This window comes from Typopeltis vanoorti, chromosome 21 (assembly GCF_054136105.1).
Source record: "Typopeltis vanoorti isolate ZY-2024b chromosome 21, IOZ_Tvanoo_1.0, whole genome shotgun sequence".
Lineage (NCBI taxonomy): Eukaryota > Metazoa > Arthropoda > Arachnida > Uropygi > Thelyphonidae > Typopeltis > Typopeltis vanoorti.
The window spans coordinates 100,377,103-100,402,634 of record NC_143569.1 but is presented as its reverse complement, the minus strand read 5'-3'; the positions used below and the strand labels follow the sequence as shown (position 1 = coordinate 100,402,634).

Sequence of the window (25,532 nt, the reverse complement as noted above, 5' to 3'; positions counted from 1 at the left end):
AAGAAAAAGTTCTTTAGGAATAACATAGCCAAAATCTGGCTATGTTACAGGGATGATATTTTCCTAATTTGGGAGAACGGCCCAGAAAACTTACAAACCTTTCTGGATCATTTAAACAATTTTCATCAAAATATAAACTTCACATCCAAACCAAAAGTTAATGGTGTTTTAGATTTTCTAGATATAAAACTTACCAGAACAACAGATGGGCTCAAGATTTCTATCTTTAGAAAGCCAACACACACCGATAGATACCTACGTGCTTCGTCTCACCACTACCCCCCTCAGAAATTAGGAATTATTTCCACACTGGCTCATCAGGCAAGATCCTTGTTGTCAGAAGAAGAGAAACTTCAACAAGAACTTAGTTACCTTAAAAGAACTTTCTTAAATAATGGTTACTCTCCTAAAAATTCTATAATTGTCTTAATATACGTAATCAACATAGTAATGAAGATAACTCAAGCCCAACAGGCTACATCTCCTTACCATATATAAGTTCTCTTTCTCCTAAGCTAGCGAAAATCCTGCAGAAATTTAATGTTAAAACATATTTCTCCACCTTTCCAAAACTCCGATCTTACCTCAGTCAACCTATAGTAAAACACAACCTTCTTCAGTTCCCAGGAGTATATAAAATCATTTGCAGCTGCAGCAAAAAATATTATGGCCAGACAGAAAAGTCCATCTCTCTCTGCCTAGAAGAACACCAAGTGACATTTCTTATAACAGAGTCCGTGCTAGTGCCTATCCAGCCATGTTTTATTCTCAGCCAATATCAATGTTGAAGGACGACAACATCAAATAGAGTGGAACTCAACTTCAAACATCCATAAATGCTTTGATGAATTAGAAAGACATATCTTGGAATGCAAAGAAATAGCTCTTTACCCTGCCCATCTAAACAGCAATCTCAGTTACAGCTTGCCCGATTCACATAGCACTGTAATCCAGTTTTGACACACTCATGATATCATTCACACGCACAGTGCTTCATGCTAGAACTAACACTCAGACTCAATTTCAAACACAACTGCTACTTGTTCTAAACTCTGTTTTGTCTAAAGTACAATATATTTTTAAGATGTTGTTTTCTCCATGGTACTGTATTCACCTGATGAAGTAGGCATTTCTGATGAAACTAGTAGTGAAACCTTATTAAATCTCTTGTATTTTTTCTCGGAGTTTAAGTCAGTTAATAATTTTAAACGTCATTTAACCGAGCCAATTACTCTGTAAATATATATATGTATGTATATATATATATATAAATAATATAAATAAATATATATATATATATATATATATATATATATACCGCATAGGCATGGATGTTTGTGACTGTCATCCACCCTCATACATTCATTCACTCAAGTATAAATACGCCCAATATGGACTGGTTCACCATGGAAGTAATAGACCGAAACCTCCCAAAATGGGAGAGCCTTTAACCCTGCAGTGGATAGAAAAATAGGCTGTTCATCATTATCATCATCATCATATATATATATATATATATATATATTGATCTTTTTTTGACTGACTGAAATCGAGAAAATAGATAATTTAATGGAGCACACAACATGTTTCGTCAAAAATGACTTCTTCGGGTGTGGTAACACTACTAAAAGCAAATTAAAAAACATATAAAAAAACCTAAGTAAGTTTGCATCCTGTGTTGGTAGATTAAAGGCAGCTTTTTCTATTTTCATAAGAAAAAGTTCTTTAGGAATAACATAGCCAAAATCTGGCTATGTTACAGGGACGATATTTTCCTAATTTGGGAGAACGGCCCAGAAAATAGTTACCTTACCTTTTTTTGACTGACTGAAATCGAGAAAATAGATAATTTAATGGAGCACACAACATGTTTCGTCAAAAATGACTTCTTCGGGTGTGGTAACACTACTAAAAGCAAATTAAAAAACATAAAAAAATGGATACTCTTCCAAAAGGTAATATGTGATTACCAAAAGGTAATCACATATTACCTTTTGGAAGAGTATCCATTTATTTACTAAAAGCAAATTAAAAAACATATTAAAAAACCATAAAAACACTGTGCTATTATAATAACAGACTTGTGAACTGAAGTTAAGTTTGAATTGTCATTATAGTCTGTTCTGTAGTTCTATTGTTGTGCAAATGTGAGCGTATGAGATCACGCGTACGCCAGTACCTAATGGCAGAACTATGAGAGTCAGGTAGACTATAACTAAAATTGCTGTTGATATGAGACGAGTCTAGGGCAATTTCTTTGGACTCAACTATGCACCATTCCACTTCATCATGACAAATATAAATGTTGGATGTTGCATACCAATCTACTCCGTGTTGGTGGCCTTCATCGTTTGTGTTCATTAAAAATAAGACGTGACTTGAGAGTGCGCTTGCTGTTACTCTATTATATGAAATGTCTCTCTGATGTTCTTCTAGCCGTAGGAGGATTGACTTCTCAGTCTGGCCATAGTATGGCCTCCCACAATCACATATTACCTTGTATACACTGGGGAACTAAAGATGGTTATGGGCCTGTTTTGGGTGGCTTAGAACACCTTAGTTTTGGAAGAGTTGAAAAACACGTTTTAATATTAAATTTTTTCAAAATTCTTCCTAGTTTCCGGGAGAGTGAGTTGATGAAAGATAAAGAAATATAACCCTTGGAGTTGTTAAGGATCTCTGTATTGTTTCTAGGGCGCTATTATAGTTGCCTCTTAATGTTTTTGGAAGAGTATCCATAATTTAAGAAAGTTCTTTCCAGATATGCTAGCTCACTTTTTAGTTCTTCCTCATCGGAAAATACTGAGTGAGCACGGTGAACCAATGTTGAAATGATACCTAACTTTTGTGCGGGATAGTGATGTGAGCATGCATTTTAGAGTTAAAATAACTATGACTGAAACAAAAAAGACAAAAACTGGTGAGACCTTTCTGAGCAATAAATACAAAATGTTATATTCAGGCAATGACAATCAAGGAAAAGGAGTATTCAACACTAAATATGAGGCTAAACTTCTTGAATGGCAAGCAGTCTCAATTAGAGTGATAGGGTCAAATATCAGAATGGGGAACTGGACAATGAGACTTATTTGTGCCTATGGTCCCACAGAAGGCTCAACTAAGGTAGTATAGGAACTTTTTGAGGCTCTAGAGAAAGCTACTGACACAATGAAAAAGGAAAAGTTGGTCCTTGTTGGGGATCTAAACAGCAGAGTAGGAAGTGATTGTCAGACATACAAAAATACAAAAAAAGCAAAGCTAATAATAATGGCAAATATCTGTTAGATTTCTGCTCAGGACATGGACTGGTTATTACTAACACCATGTTCCAACATAAAAATGTGCACAAATTCACATGGAGAGAAGAGGCAAGGAAGAAGAAAAGTCTCATTGACTATGTTATTGTTGATAGTGATGTTTTCTCCCTGGTGCAGGACACCAGAGTGTACAGAGGATTTGAAATTGGAAGTGATCACTATTCAGTCTTCAGCAGGATAAAATTGAATTTCATATTGAAAAAAATGACATGTAAGAAGGTTTTAAAGAGAATAAAAGTTGAGCAGCTCTCAGATGTAAACTGTAGACTAAAATAAACAAAGATTATTGAAAAAAAAATAAAAGAGTTTGAGAACAGGAACCAAACCTTGGAGATTCAGTGGCAAACCTTGAAGAAAACCCTGATTGATTCAGCCAGAGAGGCATGTGGTGAGGTTGTCTGCAGGGTTAGAAAATTCAGAACTCCAATGTGGACACAGGAAGTTAAAGGGGCAGTGAAGGAAAAGAAGAAAGCATATCAAAAGTTCTTGTAAGTCACCTTGTGCTCTTAGAGAATACAGAGACAAATGTAAAACTAGCTAAACAAAAGTCATGGGAGGACTTTGGCAAGAACATAGAAAATAAATATGAAGAAGGTGGCAAAATATGCTGGAGGTTGTTGAAGAAGCTTCAGAAATGGAGGAAAGAGTGCTGTAAAAGGATTTAGAGATGATAAAGGTGACATGAAAACAGGAGTAAAAGATATCCTTGAAGTATGGAATAATTACTTCGAAAAATTGCAAAATGAAACAAGCAGTGATAGCACAGTGGTAAAAAACACTCGACAGGCATACAGGCAGGAATACATACCCATACTTGAAGTAGAAAAAGCCATCAAAGGCTTGAAATGTGGAAAAGCAGCAGGAGTAGATGATATTCGACCAGAAATGCTGAAGTATGGTGGTATAAAAGTCTTACAGTGGCTGCACTGCATAGTTCAGAAGGCATGGACAGAGGGAGGAATTCCCGATGATTGGAGTAGAGCTCTCATAGTACCCATATATCAAAAGGGAAATAAAACTGAATGTGAGAATTACAGAGGTATATCCCTGCTGAGTGTTCCTGGTAGGATTTATGCTAGTATACTTGAGAAACAGTTGAGAAAAATTGTGGAAGGAAAGCTTGGTGAAGAACAAGCTGGATTCAGGCCAAATAGAGGCTGTCAGGATCAGATCTTCACTGTACGACAATTAGTCGAGAAATCATGGGAATATAACAAAGATCTGTATTTAAGTTTTGTCGATCTGGAAAAGGCATATGGCAAGGTGCCAAGAGAGAAGCTATTCAATACGCTACAGTTATATGGTGTCAATGGGATATTATATCAAGCAATACTTAGTCTTTATTTGAGTTGTAAATCAGCAGTTAGGATTGAAGGAAGTACAGGGAGATGGTTTAATGTTAAATCTGGTGTGAGACAAGGATGTACATTATCCCCACTGTTATTCATTATCTATATTGATTCACATTATGAAGGAAAGTGTTATTAAACATGATATCAAAATTGGAGATGTTAATGTCAGCTCTTTGCTTTATGTGGACGATGTTATACTTCTAAATAAATCTGCTACAAGTCTGCAAAATTCCCTGACTAAATTGAATAACTATTGTAATAGATATGGTATGAAGGTCAGCAATAAAAAGACAAAGACAATGAAAATAGGCAGATTTGTTGAAAATGTCAACTGTGTTGTGAACGGAAAACTCGTGGAACAAGTAAAATATTTTAGCTACTTAGGCAAGATTTTTTGTGAAGATGGTAAATTAAATATGGAAATAGACAACAGAATCAACAAAGCTGGTGTGGTAGGAAGTTAATTGAATAAATTCATATGGAATAAGAGAGAAATTAGTCGGAACACTAAATTAGCTGTGTGTACAAGACAGTGTTCAAACTAATTTTAACTTATGGATCTGAGAGCTGGGTCAGAAGTAAAACACTTGACCAAAGACTAGAGACCGCAAATATGAGAGTCCTTAGAAAAATTAGAGGCATGAACAGATGGTATCAATGGCATTATCATATTAAAAATGAGGATATTAGGAAAGAACTTGACATTGTCGGCATCCAGGAGTGCATTAGCAGAGCTAAACTCAGGTGGTATGGTCACTTAAACAGAATGGACGAGGAAAAATTAGCAAAACAAGTGTTCTCTGCCAGGTTTGCAGGAAAACGACCCAGAGGAAGACCAAGATATAGGTTGATTGATACGGTACAATGTGCCTTATACGATAGAAATATAAGATCTGATAATGATAATATTGGAGTCTTGACAAGTAATAGACCGATTTGGAGGAAAATTGTAGATAGGAAGTTAGTAGTGATGTAAATTTTTCATGTAGTACTATCATATCCTGTACACCCCTTGAGGGTACATGTCAGGAATTTGATGATGATGATGATGATGATGAAATTGATAATGAAATAATAAAAATGATATACGCCTAAACCTCTTTTTATGCGATTTTATTAGCCAATTTATTAGCCAATGACCTCAATGATAAAAATGATTTTGAACAGGCATCTGGAGAAGAGTATAATACACAACTACTGCCATCTTGGGGTTCCTAACACTATATATTATGGTCTGAAATAGCAGGAAACATGCGTCTTTAGTGATGTACTGTATGGATCTGAAATATGGGTAATAAACAAGGAATCAAGAAAAAGAATTTTGGCATTTGAAAGAGCTTGTTACAGGAAGATTCTATGAATGGGTACAGAAAATCACAAATCTGGGGCCTCTATCTGAAGATACAACCAAAGAAGAATCTAATGCAGAATATTATAAAATGGAAGCTGCAATTATTTGGACACATCTTTAAAATGAGTGAGGACCGGAAGATAAAGACATTCATGTTTGGTATTATTAATGGTGTAAACAGAAGAAGAAGTAGACCATACATAGAAGGATAGACGACATAAAGGACTGGTGTGGAATGGATGTACAGAAACTGTGACACTGTGCACTGGACAAAGAAAGGTCGAAGAAGATAGTGAAGGAGGCATCAGACACCAATGGGCAGTGAGCGCATGGTTCGTGATGATGAGATGATGATGAGTTGTGAGAACTAAAAACCTGAGTTTCTGGAAGAAAACCTCTACTTGTTCATGTCAGAGATTGACTACTGAAGGGTTTCTATAAAATTAATTCAGAAGATATTTTTGAGAACAGGGCTGGTTGTGGGAGGACTAGGGGACATCCATGGAAACTGGGCAAAAGTGTGGTAAGTAAAGGTGTTAGAGCTGGGTTCTTTACTTTTAGAGTGGTGAATGAGTGGAATGCGCTCCCAGAGTCTGTGGTAGATGCTGTGACAGTGAATGAGTTTAAGGCGAGGTATGATAGATACTGTATGAATGTCGAATAGTTGTGATGAATATGATTTGGGGCCTCCCTCGTTGAGTCTAATGACTCCCTGGAGTTGCCCGTAATAATAATAATAATAATAATAATAATAATAATTTGAGAATTGATAAAAGAGAGACTAAGAATGTTTCTCTAGTCATCTACTAAAATCGAACTTTATCTTACCAATAATTACTAAAACAGTAATTATTATAATTATAATTAATAGTGACATCTAATTCTATTCATGGTAATAATAATAATAATAATAATAATAATAATAATAATATAATAGTTTCCACCATTTTATACATAATTCATACAGGAATTCAATGTCCATGCATTTGTCCAAAATCACCATCAATATGACACACACGCACACACATATATAGATACATACATACATACATGGAGATGATTCCATTTCGAATGTTTCACCCAGATCTCTAAAAGATGTTGCAAGCTTCTGGTACTCCTTCTTGTAGGCTAGGATAAATATGAAACAGAGATGAAATATATTATTAGAGATTCAGTTAGATATGATTTTAATATATATATATATATATATATATGTGTGGCGATCAGCTTTTACTCGGTTGTTATACATTTCAAAAAATAGATTTAATGACTCCAAGACCGAGATAACATATAAAGATTTTAATGATAAATACTACTAGTTTCGGCATATAGCAGCCTTCTTCAGGTATTTATAAAGGAGAGGAATACTAATAAACATTGAATTATTTAAACAAACTGGAAATTACAGGTACAAATTGCCTCACATAATCGATACATAAAAACATTGTATTTTTCAAGTTGTTCCAACTGGCGTGCCATTGTTTGTTGCAATTGTGCGTGCAAGTTCACGTGAACGCCAATATTGAATAACTGCTGTATGGCTATCTGGGATGTTATGACTTAAATTATTATTTAAGTGGACCGGGTTCAGTAGGATTTCCCTTGATTCTACGATTTTCCTTTCAAACTCATCTTCACAGCGAAAAATATTTTCTGATCTATTCCAGCATACAGAGTGGCTTTGTTGGTCATCATTAGGATTATTTGAAAAAAGAACATGACTGGATAACGCAGTTGCATGAGATCTTTTGTATGAGATGTCTCTCTTATGCTCTTCTATGCGTTGTTCAATAGATTTGTTAGTTTGACCAAAGTATGGGATATTGCAATCACACCACAATTTATATTATTATTATTATTATTATTATTATTATTAAAACAAGACCTCATAGAGTCAAAGACCCATCTAGGAGGTCCTTTTATCTCACACACATCTCATCATACCGGGTCTTAAACACATTCAAACTCCTTGCAGACACCACACTCTCAGGCAAGGCATTCCAATCATTCACAACTCTGCAAGAAAATAACCTGCCTCTCACTCCCCTACTCACACCCTCTTTATACAGTTTCCAGGTATGACCTCTGGTTCTCCCCTGATCTCCCACTATTCTCTGTAGAACTTCTCCACCATTGATCCTATAACAACCCCTTACCAACTTGTAGGTCTCATATCTCCCCTCTTCCTTCTCTCCACTAGACTCTGCAAATTACATCTTTTCAATCTTTGCTCATACTCGACATTCCAGAGGTCAGAAACTACCTTAGTCAGTCGCCTTTGCACCCTTTCCAACATCTCTTCATCCTTCTGAAAACCAGGTGACCAAATCTGGGCACAATAGTCCATGTGTGGCCTAATCAAAGCCTTATACAATGGAACAAGAATCTCCCTACTTCTACACGTCAGTGTCTTCCTCATCATTCCCAGAAGTCTTTGTGTTGTCTTCACAATTTTGGCGATGTGTCCCCTAAATTTTAGATCCTTATCCACTATCACTCCCAGATCTCTTATTTCCTCTACTTCCAACAATATATTCTCACCAAGCATAAATTCTGCATCCCATCTTTGTTTTCCAAATTTTAAAACCTTACATTTTGCAACATTGAACTCGCATCCCCATTTGCTTGCCCAATCACTCAATTTATTCAAATCTTCTTGCAAGGCCACAACATCTTCACTACTCTTTATGGTTGGTCCCAACTTTGCATCATCTGCAAACAACTGAATATCTCCATCCAAATCTTCGCCAATATCATTAATATACAAGTTAAATAGTAATGGCCCTAAAACAGATCCCTGAGGCACTCCACTAGTGACTTTCCTTTTCCTGGATATTGCACCTCCATACACAACTTGTTGATACCTATCAGATAGCCAGTCTTCAATCCAATGCACTAATCTAATATCCAACCACATCTGCTCTAGTTTGACTGTCAACTTATCATGAGGTAATCTATCAAAAGCTTTTGCAAAATCCAAGTATATTACTGTGTATCCTTCTCCTCTGTCCAAGGATGCAGTCACTTTATTGTAATAAGTAAGTAGATTACTAAAACACGACCTCCCTTTAGCAAATCCATGCTGTCCATCAAAGATTATACCATTGTTGTCAACCCAACTCTGGATCCTAGTTCTCACAAGCTTCTCCAACAACTTAACCACAACACCTGACACACAGATAGGCCTATAGTTTGATGCTTGAGTTCGATCACCTCCTTTATGAAGTGGCACAATCTTGCCCTCCTTCCACTCTTTAGGGACTTGACCAAGTGCAAGACTCGTATTAAAAAAATATGTCAAGGCAGGTGTCAACACTCTGGCACATTCCTTCAGAATACGCGGTGATATATTATCAAGTCCCACAGCCTTATTTACATCTAGTTTACTCAACTCCCCAAACACCTCTTGCTCACTTACAGTCAGTCTCTCCTCCCCATCATCAACTGCTCTTAAGCTCTCCATGAAGTCACATTCACAAGATTGAAAGATCTTTATGAACTGCTCATTAAGTATCTCCACCACACATGCTGCAACAGCTGTCTTTATACCATTTCCTCCAATCAATGTCATCCTTCCATAATCATTCTTTCTTTTGCTGGCTACATATCGAAAGAACTCCCTAGGATTCTTTTTAGCTTCATTAGCTAACTGCTGTTCATACCTCTCTTTAGCTACTCTCACCAACTAAGTCACTCTCCTTGCCTGGTCTTTGTAGAACTCATGAAATTGGTTACTTCCACTTCTCTTATGCTGCCTCCACAATGCCCTTTTTCTCTGTATTGCATGCTTAATCTCTTTATTCATCCATCTCACACCTAACTTATTTAACCTTCTCACCCGTGGTATACATTTAGACATTGCATCCACTAAATATTTTTTGAAAATCCCCCAAGCTGCATTGATATCTTTTCCAGCTAACTCCTCATTCCATGCTACACCTGCAAGCTGTCTCCTGAGCTCTTCATAATCACCCCCCTTGTAGTTCCACATATACCCTTTTTTCACAGGGGTCCTTGCACTGCTGGCAACCACCCAAGTAATCACCTCATGGTCACTTTCACCAATTGGTGGATGATTTGATACCTCATTGATAATTACATTCTCCGATGAGATGACCAAATCCAAGACCCTTAATCCTCTTGTGCCCTCTGTTACATACTGTCTGAGGTAGTTATCCCTCAAAAACTCAAGAAACTCATTTTCTTTACTTCCAGTTGCTATCTCTTCATTCCAGTCTATATTGCCATAATTAAAATCACCCATAATGATCACCCTTTTCTTATTTGCTTGGCTTATTTGACTATACATTTCACTATCACCACCATCCACATTACCAGGTCTATAACAACATCCCACCAAGTATTTGATTCTATTCACCTCTATCTCACACCATACTGCCTCAAAACCACTGGCCCCATTTCCCTCTTGCATCTTTACCTTGTATGGACATAACTCTTTCTCTATCATCAATAGCACTCCCCCTCCCTTTTTACCCCTTCTATCCTCACGAAACACATCATACCATCATACGAAACACATTTATATACTCCAGGGTACCCTGGAGTATATAAATATATATACTTCCTCCATCCCATGAGCTGCAAAAATCTCTCATGTCATCTATACTGTAAAATTCCTTATCAACTTTTAAGTTTCTATTATACGTCCTCTCCAGCATCTATTTCTCCAACTTGGATGACCACAACCCTCAATCTAGCCTCATATGCAAAATTCCATGGTCCAGTCATCATCCTCACAGAAGCCAGTCAACCATATACGAGCATTTGAAGAACGATAGTGCGTTGCGTGCTTTGATTGGAAAAGGCCTAAGTTCGATTCTTGTAGTGACGGGAGAAATCCCTATATGTTTTTTTTTTCAACTGAAAGCGAATTAGCCGATCTCATATTGAGGTAGCAGGGTTTTTTCCCCAGAAACTTGGGTTTTTTATCATGCATACAAATCAGCCTTCAGAACACACTCAGTTTACAGACAAAAAAATACTAGTGGTGGTGGAGGGTGGTAGATGGCGTTGGTGTAGATGATTATAATGATAATAGCGATTTGGTGTAGTAGTTGGTGAAGAAGAAGAGTTGTAGAGTAGGTGCCTTCCCTTGATGGGTCTTTGGACTCCTTGGAGGCATCATGAAATAATAAAAATAAATAGTAATAATCCAGATGTAGTCTTATCAAAACTTTGTAAAATAACTTTCATAATCCTAAAAGTTGGCATTCAGCGTTCATTCTCTTTCAACATAGCAGTTATCTGATATGAAGATATATCCACCTTAGCAATATGGCTCCTAAACTCTCTGTCCACAGTCACCTTTAGGTCTTTGGCTTCATTGACCAGTTGATGCAAATTCCCCTTAATATAATGTGTGTTGTAACCTTGCACAACAATAATACTGAACTGAGAGTTGCTATTTTTTTTTATCTATAAAGCCAGTCTGTTCAAATTAACCTGCAGGAATTCTGTAGCAAGATTTCCCTATTAACCTTGCAAACTCTGCATCATCAGCTAGTCACTGGACACTAACCTCCACTACTCACCATTCCCAGTGTCATTAATATAACAGTTAAACAGCAGTAGCCCAAAATGGAACTCTATGGTACACCATTGGTCCCCTTCCTTCTTTTAGACTCAGCATCTCCATATATCACTATCTAGTACCTATCAGTCAGCAAATATGCTATCCCATGTTACAAGCTATTTTCATACCAATCCCTTTCAGTTTAACAACTTTCAAATTGTTGGAACTGGTAGTACCAGTTCCAGGACATTGGGAGGCTGGGACTACCGTGATATATCCCCCCCCCCTCCCATCCAACTCTGCTGTTACTTTAATGTAAAACATGAGCAGATTGCTAAAGCAAAACCTGCCTTTAACAAAGCCATGCTCTCTCTCTCCCTCTAATCACCTCTGGGTGAAGGTCCTAACTAACCTCTCCAATATCTTAAGACCATTCCAGAGATACTGGTCTACAAACAGCAACATCATTTCAAGCTCTGCTCATGTTAAGACTAAAGCTAAATAACCCAATTAGGGGCATTGCTAATTACCTTCCACATTTCTTTAGCACGGATGCTGATATCCCATTGCTGTGCAGGCAGGAAGCACTTGCAACATATTTAATATCTCTAGCTCATTTATCTCTATCCTTTTGTTTAGTTCTGCCTCAGAATCCAGTGAACAAATGGGTTTACCTGAAATGCATATCTTACTAAAGAGAGGTATACTAAAATAAGGTTAAGTGATTACCTAAATCAGCTATTTCTAGTGCATCCAAACATACTCACTCCTACCAATGATTAAGGTCATTCTTCTTTTAACCTGCCATATAGGAGCAGAATTCTCTTGGATTTTCTTTGGCTTCTTCAGCTAACTTCATTTCATTTTCTGGTTTACTTTTCTTAATAATGATCAAAAATCAGGCAAATCTCATTGATTGGATATGCTAACCACTCGGCCAGCCAGGCTGGCCGAGTGGTTAGCATATCCGCTCCCCAGCCAAAGGGCTGTGGGTTTGAATCCCGCCGTGGGCATGGATGTTTGTGATTGTCTGTGGAAATACTAGTGGTCATGGTCGGCAATAGATGGCGTTGGTGCAGTTGCGGTCAGTTGGTGGATTGTGAGTGGTGGAGACAGAGTTGTAGAGTGAATGCCCTCCTTCGATGAGTCTTTGGACTCCCTGGAGGTGACAAATAATAATAATAATAAAATCTGTCTGACACACACACACACACACACACACACATGCATGCACTCGCACACACATTTTTTCCTTTTTTTTTTTTTAAATACTGATCCATACAAGAAGCTACAAAACCAAAATGTACATTTCTTGACAAATTGGAAGTTGTAGTCTGAGAAAGTGTGAGGAAGTGGTTCCTAAAAAAAACAGATATAGATGGAATGATAAGGAGAATGACAAGCTGATTCAGTAGATTTGAAGCTGGACAATAAATGAATAATAACCAGAAGCTACTTGTGGTCTTAAAGGAAAGTGGAGGAATAATGGGTTGTGAGTACAACAGGGCACTTCCCATGAAAACACCTACAGAATATCATCATCATCATCATCATGCATATCAAGGGTTTAGGCCTAGCATGGCCTGTTCTGGCCTTAGAAGTCATCGTTGAATCATTTAAGAGGATGTCCTGGTTTTCTTTTTCCTAATGGCTTGTACTTTAAGGCTTGTTTTGGTAATCTTTCTGTTTTCATTCTTTGAACGTGTTCCATCCATTTATGTTTATATTTTTTAATTTTTTCTATTACTGGTTCTTGGTTTAATTCTTTCATAATTTCTTAATTTCTTTTGTGATCAAATAGGGAAGATGTACAAGATTAAAATGGAATGTCTGTCAGAAAATGATTGGAGTGAAAGTGTGTATATGCAAGATAGAGAGGCCATCAATTAACTGGATTTCCCTCTTGTAGATGGGAATATCAATCCCATGTCAGTCCCAACTCCTACCAAGAAATGATAGGAGTTGGGACTGACATAGGAAGACTTAATTTAAAAGGGATAGTTTAAGATGCATGGAATCATCGGGGGGGGGGGGGGAATAAAACTGCACTGAAGTTGTTGTTGTTTGCTCTCATTTCTGTTTTTTGGTAGCATTCTTATATATGCATTGAATCAATGATACAAAAGAATCATAATTCTTCTGAACTCTTTAATTGTGTAATAAGATGATATAAGAAGTTTTAATTTCTTCATCCATAATGCTACCATCTACTATTTAGACTTATGTGCTGTTTTGAACTCATTATAAGATTTAATGGAATAAATACAGCATATATAAATAAACAACATGTTTAATCAATCCTATATTTTTTTCTCAGTCACTGAGATATCATCAGGGAAACAATATTAAAATTGAAAGACACACATAAAACAATAAGAGGAAAAGATTAGACTGAAAGTCTAAAGTCTTATGAGGGGTATCTTTTATGGATGCCATTGACTAGCTTTAGATATGTTGGATGGGAGGCCTAAGAAATTAAGTTTCCCAAATCTCTTGAAGTTTGAGAAGAGTGAAAGATAACAGTTTAGTGGGACAGATTGTCAGTATGCTGCCAAGGTATGATGATGATTTGTTGCGACAGAGAGGTAAAATCATGAATAGTATGCTGGCGGAGCTTTGTGAAGAGAAGAGAGTGAAGTTTGTGGATATATGGCATGTGTTTGAATAAGATGTTTAAATATTGTATAAGGCCTTGTGAATTATTGTGCACAAATTTGGTTGCCAGATTTTCATGGTGATGAGGATATGTTCTAAAGGATCCAGAGAAGATTCACAAAGGTGGTCATTGGTTGTTGTGGAATGTGGAGTACAAGGATAGATTGAGAGAATGTAAGTTGTAAAGCCTTGTGAATAGGAGGAGAAGAGAATGTGATTGAGACATATAAGCTGGTCAGGAGTTGTTATCAGGTTGACATGGAAGAAATATTTCATAGAATGGGAGAGGAATGGGGGGGGGGGGGTAGAACAAGAGGCCATTGCTAGAAACTGTATAAAAAGAGTGTGAGCATGTGTTGTGAACGTAGACACACTGAGTCAGTTTAAGGCATGGTTGGATGAGCACTGTGTATGCAGTAGTGTGTACCTTCCACAATGAGTCTCTGGCTCCATGGAGATCAGATGATAATAATAATAATAATTAATACAACCATATTTATTAAGATTAGGTTGGTTTTTTTAAATCTGTTGCTGATTCTAAAAAAAAGTCTTTTAAATTTGTATTTACTGCGGTAAAGGTATCCAAGGCATGGTCAGCTAGATCTGACTCACCATACTTATAATGGCAGATGTATTTTATATGTTCTTCTAGATAGATGTTTTTTTTCCAGTTTGACCATAATATGATAAGTTGCAGCAACAAGGAATTTTGTAAATACTTGGAACAGAGAGAGAGGAGGTAGAGATAAGATGGGGGGTGGGGGGGGGGGGGGGTGGGGGGGGGGGGGGGTGGGGGGGGGGGGGGGTGGGGGGGGGGGGGGGTGGGGGGGGGGGGGGGTGGGGGGGGGGGGGGGTGGGGGGGGGGGGGGGTGGGGGGGGGGGGGGGTGGGGGGGGGGGGGGGTGGGGGGGGGGGGGGGTGGGGGGGGGGGGGGGTGGGGGGGGGGGGGGGTGGGGGGGGGGGGGGGTGGGGGGGGGGGGGGGTGGGGGGGGGGGGGGGTGGGGGGGGGGGGGGGTGGGGGGGGGGGGGGGTGGGGGGGGGGGGGGGTGGGGGGGGGGGGGGGTGGGGGGGGGGGGGGGTGGGGGGGGGGGGGGGTGGGGGGGGGGGGGGGTGGGGGGGGGGGGGGGTGGGGGGGGGGGGGGGTGGGGGGGGGGGGGGGTGGGGGGGGGGGGGGGTGGGGGGGGGGGGGGGTGGGGGGGGGGGGGGGTGGGGGGGGGGGGGGGTGGGGGGGGGGGGGGGTGGGGGGGGGGGGGCCACAGTTGTATAGTATATCTAAGTAAAATGTAATTATGCTTCATTTAGTATTTAGAGTGTAATTAGAAAGAGAATTAGAATAAATTTGAGGTTTATTCCTCTCAACCAGGTTTATTCAAAAAGATTCACTAAACTGTCCTCCAAGAATAGTTTAATGTTTCTATCAGACAGTTGAGTAGTGAGCTATGCTCACAAATACAGGAATGGTTTGGGCTAGGTGAAATTTCTTTTCTATTTTAGCTTTATAGTGTATTTTTGTTTAATATAGAAAGTAATTAATAATAATGATAATAATAATAATAATAATAATGTATAAACTAAAACAAAATAAAAATTCTTACATCCAAGATATTTCTTGTGTACATCTTGAACGGCAGTGTACAACTGTCGCACGCTATTATCCATTTTCATAGTAAATTTCCCAAAACTGTCCACTTCTTTTACCCTTTTTTTTTATCACAAATAAAAAAATAATAATAATGAAATCACTTGCTATATAACTGAATAATTCATATTTTAATCAGAAACATGCTCATTAATTGTTAGTTTTATTTATTATTATTGTTATCATTAACTGACCTCCATGGAGTCCTGTGATAATTCATTCAGACTTTAAGTAATTCAGAATTCAAAATTTAATTACCTCTTAGATCTAGATATACCATGATAATATACCACATAATGAAATTGATAGGTATCCTTAAGGGTCAAGGCTATATAACTGAGAGGAGACCTCCACATAGCCTTTAAAGGAATGTGGAGAACCGACCAGGGCTTATGACCTAATGTCCAATCCTCACCTTCTCGTGGTGCACCCTGTTAGGTATCTACCTGGATACTGAATGAATGAGGATGGGCTGGCAATATGGGATTTAGCCGACCAAATTGTATTCTTATTGATTAAACCAAATTAAAAAATGATGGTACAACATGACAAAATTTCATGCCGACTGGGGCTTCACCTGTTTAAACAAGACTACCGTTGTTTTTGCCAGGGAACCAGAGCGAACAGCGAAAAGTCAGTTACTGGAACAAATCTGAAAACATGCCCCAACACAACATCACCACAGTTAAACATCGGTACTATCAACATAAGAAGCCTGAATAGCAAAGAAATAGAGCTAGCTCAGGAATTAGATAAGTACCAGATCAACATAAATACAGGTGACTGAAACAAAAAAGACAAAAACTGGTGAGATCTTTCTGAGCAATAAATACAAAATGTTATATTCAGGCAACGACAACCAAGGAAAAGAAGGAGTACCATAGTATTCAACACAAAATACGAGGCTAATCTTCTTGAATGACAGGCGGTCTCAAGTAGAGTGATGTGGGCAAATATGAGAATGGGGAACTGGACAATGAGACATATTTGTGCCTATGATCCCACAGAAGGTTCTACTAAGGTAGACGTGGAGGAATTTTTTGATGCTTTAGAAAAAGCAACTGACACAATGAAAAAAGAAAAGTTGGTCCTTGTTGGTGATCTGAATAGCAGAGAAGGAAATGATTGTGAGACATACAATTTTTGAGAAAATTTGGAGAAAAGAGTAAACCTAATAATAATGGCAAATATCTATTGGATTTTTGCTCAGGACATGGATTGGTTATTACTAACACCATGTTCCAACATAAAAATGTGAACAAATTCACATGGAGAGAAGAGCCAAGGAATAAGAAAAATCTCATTGACTATGTTATTGTTGATAGTGATGTTTTCTCTGTGGTGCAGGACATCAGAGTGTACAGAGGATTTGAAATTGGAAGTGATCACTATTTAGTCTTAAGCAGGATAAAATTGAATTTCATTTTGAAAAGAATAACATGTAAGAAAGTTTTAAAGCGAATAAAAGTTGAGCAGCTCTCAGATGTGAACTGTAGACTAACATACACAAAGATTATTGAAGAAAAAATGAAAGAGTTTCAGAACAGGAACCAAACCTTGGAGATTCAGTGGCAAGCATTGAAGAAAACCCTGATTGATTCAGCCAGAGAAGCATGTGGTGAGGTTGTCTGCAAGGATAGAAAAATCAGGACTCCATGGTGGACACAGGAAGTTACAGAGGCAGTGAAGGAAAAGAAGAAATCATATCAAAAGTTCCTAGCAAATAAGTCAGCTTTTGCTCTTAGAGAATACAGAGACAAATGTAAGAAAGCGAAACACTGTGTTAAACTAGCTAAACAAAAGTCATGGGAGAACTTTGACAAGAACATAGAAAATAAATATCAAGAAGGTGGTAAGATATTCTGGAGGTTGTAGAAGAAGCTTAGAAATGGAGGAAAGAGTGCTGTAAAAGGAGTTAGAGATGATAAAGGTGACATGAAAACAGGAGAAAAAGATATCCTTGAAGTATGGAGTAATTACTTTGAAAAACTGCTAAATGAAACAAGCAGTGATGACAGCACCGTGGTAAAAATTACTGACCAGGCATGCAGTCAGGAATACATATCCATACTTGAAGTAGAAAAAGCCATCAAAGGCTTGAAATGTGGAAAGGCAGTAGGAGTAGATTATATCCGACCAGAAATGCTGAAGTATGGTGGTATAAAAGTCTTACAGTGGCTGCACTGCATAGTTCAGAAAGCCTCGATAGAGGGATGAATTCCAGATGATTGGAGTAGAGCTCTCATAGTACACATATATAAAAAGAGAAATAAAACTGAATGTGAGAATTACAGAGGTATATCCCTACTGAGTGTTCCTGGCAAGATCTATGCAAGTATACTTGAGAAACGGTTGAGAAGAATTGTGGAAGAAATGCTTGGCGAAGAACAAGCTGGATTCAGGCCAAATAGAGGCTGTCAGGATCAGATCTTCACTTTATGACAAATAGTCGAGAAAGCATGGGAATATAACAAAGATCTGTATTTAAGTTTTGGAAAAGGCATATGACAAGGTGCCAAGAGAGAAGCTATTCAATACGCTACAGTTATATGGTGTCAATGGGGCATTATATCAAGCAATCCTTAGTCTTTATTTGAGTTGTAAGTCAGCAGTTAGAATTAAAGGAAGTACAGGAAAATGGTTTAATGTTAACTCTGGTGTGAGACAAGGATGTACGTTATCCCCTGTGTTATTCATTATCTATATGGATCACATTAGGAAGGAAAGTGGTATTAAACATGATATCAGAATTGGAGATGTTAATATGAGCTCTTTGCTTTATGTGGATGATGTTATACCTCTGAATAAATCCACTACAAGTTTGCAAGATTCCCTTACTAAATTGAATAACTGTTGTAATAGATATGGTATGAAGGTCCCCATTAAAAAAACAAAGACAATGAAAATACGTAGAATTGTTGAAAATGTCAACTGTGTTGTGAACGGGGAACCTGTGGAACAAGTAAAACATTTCAGCTACTTAGGCACGATTTTTAGTGAAGATTGTAAATTAAATATGGAAATAGACAACAGAATCAACAAAGCTGGTATGGTGGGAAGTTAATTGAATAAATTCATATGGAATAAGAGAGAAATTAGTCAGAACACTAAATTAGCTGTGTACAAGACAGTGTTCAAACTAATTTTAACTTATGGATCTGAGAGCTGGGTGAGAAGTAAAACACTTGTCCAAAGACTAGAGACCGCAGATATGAGAGTCCTTAGAAAAATTAGAGGCGTGAACAGATGGTATCAATGGCAATATCATATTAAAAATGAGGATATTAGGAAAGAACTTGACATTGTCGGCATCCAGGAGTGCGTTAGCAGAGCTAATCTCAGGTGGTATGGTCACTTAAACAGAATGGGCAAGGAAAGATTAGCAAAACAAGTGTTCTCTGCCAGGTTTGCAGGAAAACGACCCAGAGGAAGACCAAGATATAGGTGGATTGATACGGTACAATGTGCCTTATCTTCTTCTTCTTCTTCTGCACCTTCTCCCACTTATGTGGGGTCACTGTTTGTAATGAGTCTCCTCCACACCTTCCTGTCTTGGGCTGTCACCACATCCAAGTTCTTCATCTTCAAGTCATCTTCTACCAGCTCCCTCCATCTCTTCTTTGGCTGCCCACACTTCCGCCTTCCTTGCACATCCATCTGTAAGACCCTTCTTCCCACATATTCGTCCTCCCCCCTCATCACATGACCAAACCATCTCAACCTTGCCTCCTAAATTTTCGCTCCTAAGTTCGTAACTTTCACTGTTCCCCTGACATAGTCATTTCTCAGACGATCCTTTCTGGTCACACCGCACATCCACCTAAGCATCCTCATCTCTGCTACTTCCATCCTGCTGATGTTATTTTTCCTCAGGGCCACAGTTTTTATAGCATATGTCATAGCTGGCCTCACTACTGTCGTATAAATTTTGCCTTTCAGATTGATCGGCACCCTCTTATCGCATAACACTCCAGCCATCTCCCTCCACTTCCTCCAACCCGCTTGTATCCTGCATCCCACTTCCATCTCAGCTCCTCCATCTTCTTCCACTGTTGAACCTAAGTATCTAAAGTCTCTCACCTTCTTGATGACATTTCCTTCCAGCTCCAGATTTGTCTCCTGGCCGCCGCCGCCCACTGCGCAACACATATACTCTGTCTTACTTCTGCTCAGTCTCATACCTCTCTCTTCCAGTACTTTTCTCCATCTTTCCAGTTTAGTTCCCACTTCTTCTCTTGAATCTACACACAGCAAGATGTCATCTGCATACAACATTGTCCAAGTCGCATCTTCTCTCACCTCCTCTGTTACCACCTTCATCACAATATTAAACAGAAACGGACTTAATGCTGACCCTTGATGCAAGCCAACTGTTACTTGAAAACTTTCTGTCTGTCCCAAACAGGTCCGAACACTTGTCTTCACATTTCTGTACATTTCCTGCACCAACCTTACATATTTCTCTGGCACCTTCTTCTCCCTCAGACACCTCCTGACTTCTTGCCTTGGCACTCTATCGTATGCTTTCTCCAGATCAATAAATACCAGATGTAGCTCTCTTTGTTTCTGTCGATATTTTTCCATCATCTCTCGTAACCCAAAGATATCATCTGTTGTTGATCTACCAGGCATGAAGCCAAATTGTTCCTTTGCAATCTCCACCTCCTTCCTCAATCTATCAACAAGAACCCTTTCTAGGATCTTCATTGTGTGGAACATCAACTTTATTCTTCTGTAATTTTTACAGTCTTGTGCATCCCCTTTACCTTTGTAGATGGGAACAAGAGTACTCTCCCTCCATTCCTCGGGTATATTTTCCTGTTGGCAACTTTCGTGAACAGGTCCCACAGCAGGTCAATTCCCTCTTCCCCCAGTGCCTTCCATGCCTCCACTGGAATTCTGTCGGGACCTACCCCTTTTCCATTCCTCATCCTCTTCATGGCCTCCGTCACTTCCATTCTACTGATGTTCTGCACCATCCCCTCAGAAGGCTGCCCATTTCCTCTGTGAGTCCTTGCATTTTCCTCATTCAAAAGTCCCTCAAAGTATATTTTCCATCTGTTTCTTATGTCCACATCCCTCCATAATACTCTTCCTTCAGCATCTTTGATCTGCCTCACATGTAAGATGTCCTTTGCTGCTTTATTTCTACATTTCGCTAGTTGGTAAATTTTTCTCTGTCCTTCCTTTGTTTCTAATTGATCATACAGATCTTGATATGCCATGGCCTTTGCCTGTGCCACAATTCTCTTGGCTTCTTGCTTTCTCTCTTTGTACACCTCTCTGTCCTCTTCCACTCTTGACTCATCCCACTTCTGCTTTGCCTTCCTCTTAGCTGTCACTGCCACTTGTACATCATTATTCCACCACCAACCCTTCTTCTGCTCTCTAATCTTTCCAGATGTCTCACCAAGCACCTCGATTGCACAGCTCAGGATTACTTTTGAATTATGTTTCCACCAATCTTGTACACTTTCCAGTCCATCCGAAATCCTCTCTAACACTCTCTCCCTAAAACAATTCCTCACACTCTCCTCTTTTAAGCGAAACCACTTAATTGTCTTCATCCCATGGCAACCAGAAGTTCTTATCTTCGATCTTATTTTAAAGTCTGCGCACGGCAGTCGGTGTTGTTGTGCTACTTGATCTGTTGGAATTACTTTACAATTTGTCACAACCTTAAGATGTTTTCTTCTAGTCAAAATGTAGTCAATTTGTGAGCTGTTGTTGCCACTCCTAAATGTTATCAAATGTTCTTCCCTCTTGATGAAAAATGAGTTCACAATTGCCAGATCAAACGCTACTGCAAAGTCCACAACCTTCTCTCCTTCCTGGTTCATCATTCCAACTCCGTGGCCACCATGCACCCTTTCACAGTCTCTATTCTGTCTTCCTATGTGCCCGTTCAAGTCTCCTCCAACAATCACCATCTCATTTTCTTCCAATTCCCTCATTTCTTCATCTAACACGTTCCAGAACTCATCTTTTTCCTCTGCTGTACAACCAACTTGCAGGGCATATACACATAATACGACCACCCGCTCTTCTCCAAGACCCAATTTCATTCGCATGATCCTGTCGTTCCTTCTACCCACGTCCAGTACTTCACCCTTCATTCTGCCACACACCACAATTCCTACACCATTTCTTCCCTCGTTATTTGCTCCAGAGTAGAACAATTTATATCCATCTCCCAGTTCCTTTGCCTTTCCCCCTTGTCTCCTGCACACATAAAATGTCCAACTTCCTCTTCCTCATCATGTCTGCCACCTCTCTTCCCCTTCCAGTCATGCTTCCAACATTCAGTGTTCCCACTCGCAACATCCTCTCCACCTGCTGGGCTCGCTTCTTTAACCGCACCCGCCCTTGATGCGGTAGCCCTCGTCCACTTCTCGCAGCTGTAGGGCGACGTGGCTGCGCATCGCTTAAGGGGTACACCCTACCCCTTATATCATTTTCTCTTCGACTCATAATCATAGTTTGAGTTGGCACTGAAGTTTTCCGACCGGATGCCCTTCCTGACATCAACCCTCGCATTTATCCAGGCTTGGGACCGGCACCTATTGAGGCTAGCTTGCCTCCTTCGGTGGCTGCATAAGATGAAATGACTTAGCAAGATAGGAAATAATAATACAATGTGCCTTATACGATAGAAATATAAGATCTGATAATGATAATATTGGAGTCTTGACAAGTAATAGACCGATTTGGAGGAAAATTGTAGATAGGAAGATAGTGGTGATGTAAATATTTCATGTAGTACTATCATATCCTGTACGCTCCTTGAGGGTACATGTCAGGAATTTGATGATGATGATGATGATGATGAAATTGATAATGAAATAATAAAAATGATATACACCTAAACCTCTTTTTATGCGATAGATATGTTCCTAAAAATTACGTGTAAATAGAATTTGCGTAAAAAGAACTACTGACTCCATAGAAAAAGTGAAGATTGGTTCCAAACCTGAAATACAAGCAAAATAATAAAAAAAAAACATTAAATTCATTTGGATCATAAGATTTTTATTTACATTTCATGGAGAACACACATACATAATGAATTTTAATAACTTTAAAAAAAAAACATATTCATTTCAGTTGTTTGCTAAGGATTCTATAAAAAAAGTATGTTATTAGCTATCAGTTTCTGACAATAAATGCGAAAGCTTTCATTTTCGTGAGACTGTAATATCACTAGAACTACTAGATATGGTATTATCGTCATTGACTTACGCGTCAACTTGTGGAATTCTTCTTGTCATGTCTTGAAGAAAAGTATCACTGGTTGTTTCAGTAGCATGAACTCAGTTATTAATCGCTGTGTTGATGCTTTAGATAAGTCGCGATATAATTCTCTGTATGAAGACATTAACAACTTAAGCTCACGTGAAAATTTCCCAGCACGTTCTTCATTTGGATCATGCGGGCAAAATAATTGCCTAAATTACTGGTCAGTTTAAGAACTTCTTTAATTATATCAGCAGTAAAAGTAGGATTATCTCGATCATTATTATTAACTTCTTCGCTTTCAGGAGTCTCAGAAACAATCTCCACTATTCCATCTTCGCTAAGAGATAGCTATCATTTTAAGGGGTGAAGACTGTTTATCTTAGTATCTCAGTATCTCCCATAATGCAAACCACATCTTTTGCATTATGGAAGATACTGAGATAGGAGTTTTGGTAGCTTGGTCCACCTTTGCTATGAGTTGACTGGTGTTGTATCTACCTTACCCCAGTCCTCAAGATACTTTCAGGTGCAAACTTTGTTTGCTCATACTTGGATAAAGGATTAAACTAAATTTATTATAGTCTAACCAAGTGAAAAATAAACTTTCAACATCTTTCTCTAAATCCAGAGTAATTTAATAAAAAGGTGGCACACCTTTTGGCAACTTCTATAGGTAAAGATGACCTCGCTATTGCTTCAGCCTGGTATCTCCACGTATGGGCTGGGCTCCCACTGAAGAGACCTCAATAAAGGTCGAAACTAGTCTGGGTAGTGGTCCTTCCCTTAATGCATAACATTATACATATCTGCAAGGAGATGTGTTTTGCATTATGGGAGATACTGAGATAGGAATGTTGGTAGTGGTCCACCTTTGCTACGAGTTGCCCAGTGTTGTACTGTTGGATCGTCCTTCCTGTCTTTTGATCCGCCATCTTGCTTTAACATTGTTCTTATTAAGGTTAATTGTATGTTGATTACTAATCCAAATATAGGGAAATTTCTATTATACTGCGCCACCCTATATTCAGATTAGTCTATGCAAAATAGTGTAATCAAATATTAATTAACTTTAGCAGTCTAATGTTTACATATAGGCCGAATCTTACATTAACATTTAAGGTTCCTGCTAGGTCCGATCATTTTATGAACAGTGCAGTGGAAAAGAATCAAGCTAACAACAAATTGAAATCAATAAAACAAAACATTTAATGCAAGGTTATATAATATATACATAAGCATACTTTGGATACAAGATAATGCAAAATTAACTCAGTTCAACTACACATAACATTCACTGAACTTTTGGTATTAAACACTGAGCTTCAAAATCTAATTTCTCCTTAATAGGCAAAGATAATTCTAAAGTTATTTACCACTGAAATTCACAGCAAATATTTTTACAATAGTATTCTTTATCTATCCCTTAGTCAGAAATCACATAGCTCAGTCAAGAGATAGCTATCACTTTAAGGGGTGAAGACTGTTAATCTTCTAGCTTCGGCTAATTTCAGCATAAACACCACAGTTAATGTTAGGATTTAACAGAAGGAGATAACTCTTATAACTTCACTCTAAAATCTATAAAGTACAACTGTTCTTATGGGAATAAATCTTTGCACATATTATTCACTGAGGCACACTTAAAACTTTAGTTAATTATCACACTGGAGCTACACATTTCAAAAGTAATCTTCTTTAAACTAACTTAATCTTTAATTTCAGCACATCACATAGGCAGACACACTTGCACTAGAAAATCTACTTATTCCCCATATACTACTTTACAATAGAATCAGCTTTCTACTAATCTTCCTTGAAAGCTCTGGAATACAACATTAACTTCAGAATTCCATATCAGTATTCTGAGTTGTCAATTTACATTTCAATCCTTCGTAATCTGATCACAGCACTTAATTCTTTGTACTACAGCCTCTTATTTAACTCCGTGCTGCCAATAAATTATTTCCTCATCTCTATTGTACTGTTCTCAGTGCCATTACTGTGCTGAGTGCTCCAACTGTACTCAGTCCCTAGTTCTAGTGCTGACTCTGCCGACCAACTGTTCTTTTCTGTCCCCTGTTTTCCCGTTTATATACTTTCTTTCCTTTTTCCCGCCAAAACTTGTTCTCACCATCTAGCTCATATCAATTCCATCTCATATCCAAAACTCACGTGCTACTACGCTCATGCTTTCTATTTTTAACTCTGTCTCCATGACAACAATTAGAGCAGTACATAAGCATAAGCATTACATAACATTATACCTTTACATACAGAAATTAAATAAAAGGATATTTTTCAATTCAAATAATATATAATTAAATATGATGAACACAAATTCTTCTACTATTAATATAGGAATAAATAAAATAATCTGAACGTTATTTTTATACAGAGTCCTTTCCATTATTAATACATATCCTAGATTAAATAATTAAATAAAAAAAACT

At 38.3% G+C, this 25,532-nt stretch overlaps 1 protein-coding gene across 4 annotated transcripts in view; it reads right to left on the bottom strand.

Annotated features, from left to right (window-relative positions):
* Positions 1-25,532, bottom strand: part of LOC150095144 (sorting nexin lst-4-like) — a 189,471-nt gene that overhangs the window by 42,938 nt on the left and 121,001 nt on the right. For all 4 annotated transcript variants that reach the window (XM_090411144.1, XM_090411141.1, XM_090411143.1 and 1 more), the window contains 2 exons: positions 15,803-15,906; positions 7,071-7,148 (listed from right to left, as the gene is read on the bottom strand). In XM_090411144.1, coding sequence (XP_090267270.1) covers positions 7,071-7,148; positions 15,803-15,906 — 182 coding nt within the window. The remainder of the gene's footprint in view (positions 1-7,070; positions 7,149-15,802; positions 15,907-25,532) is intronic.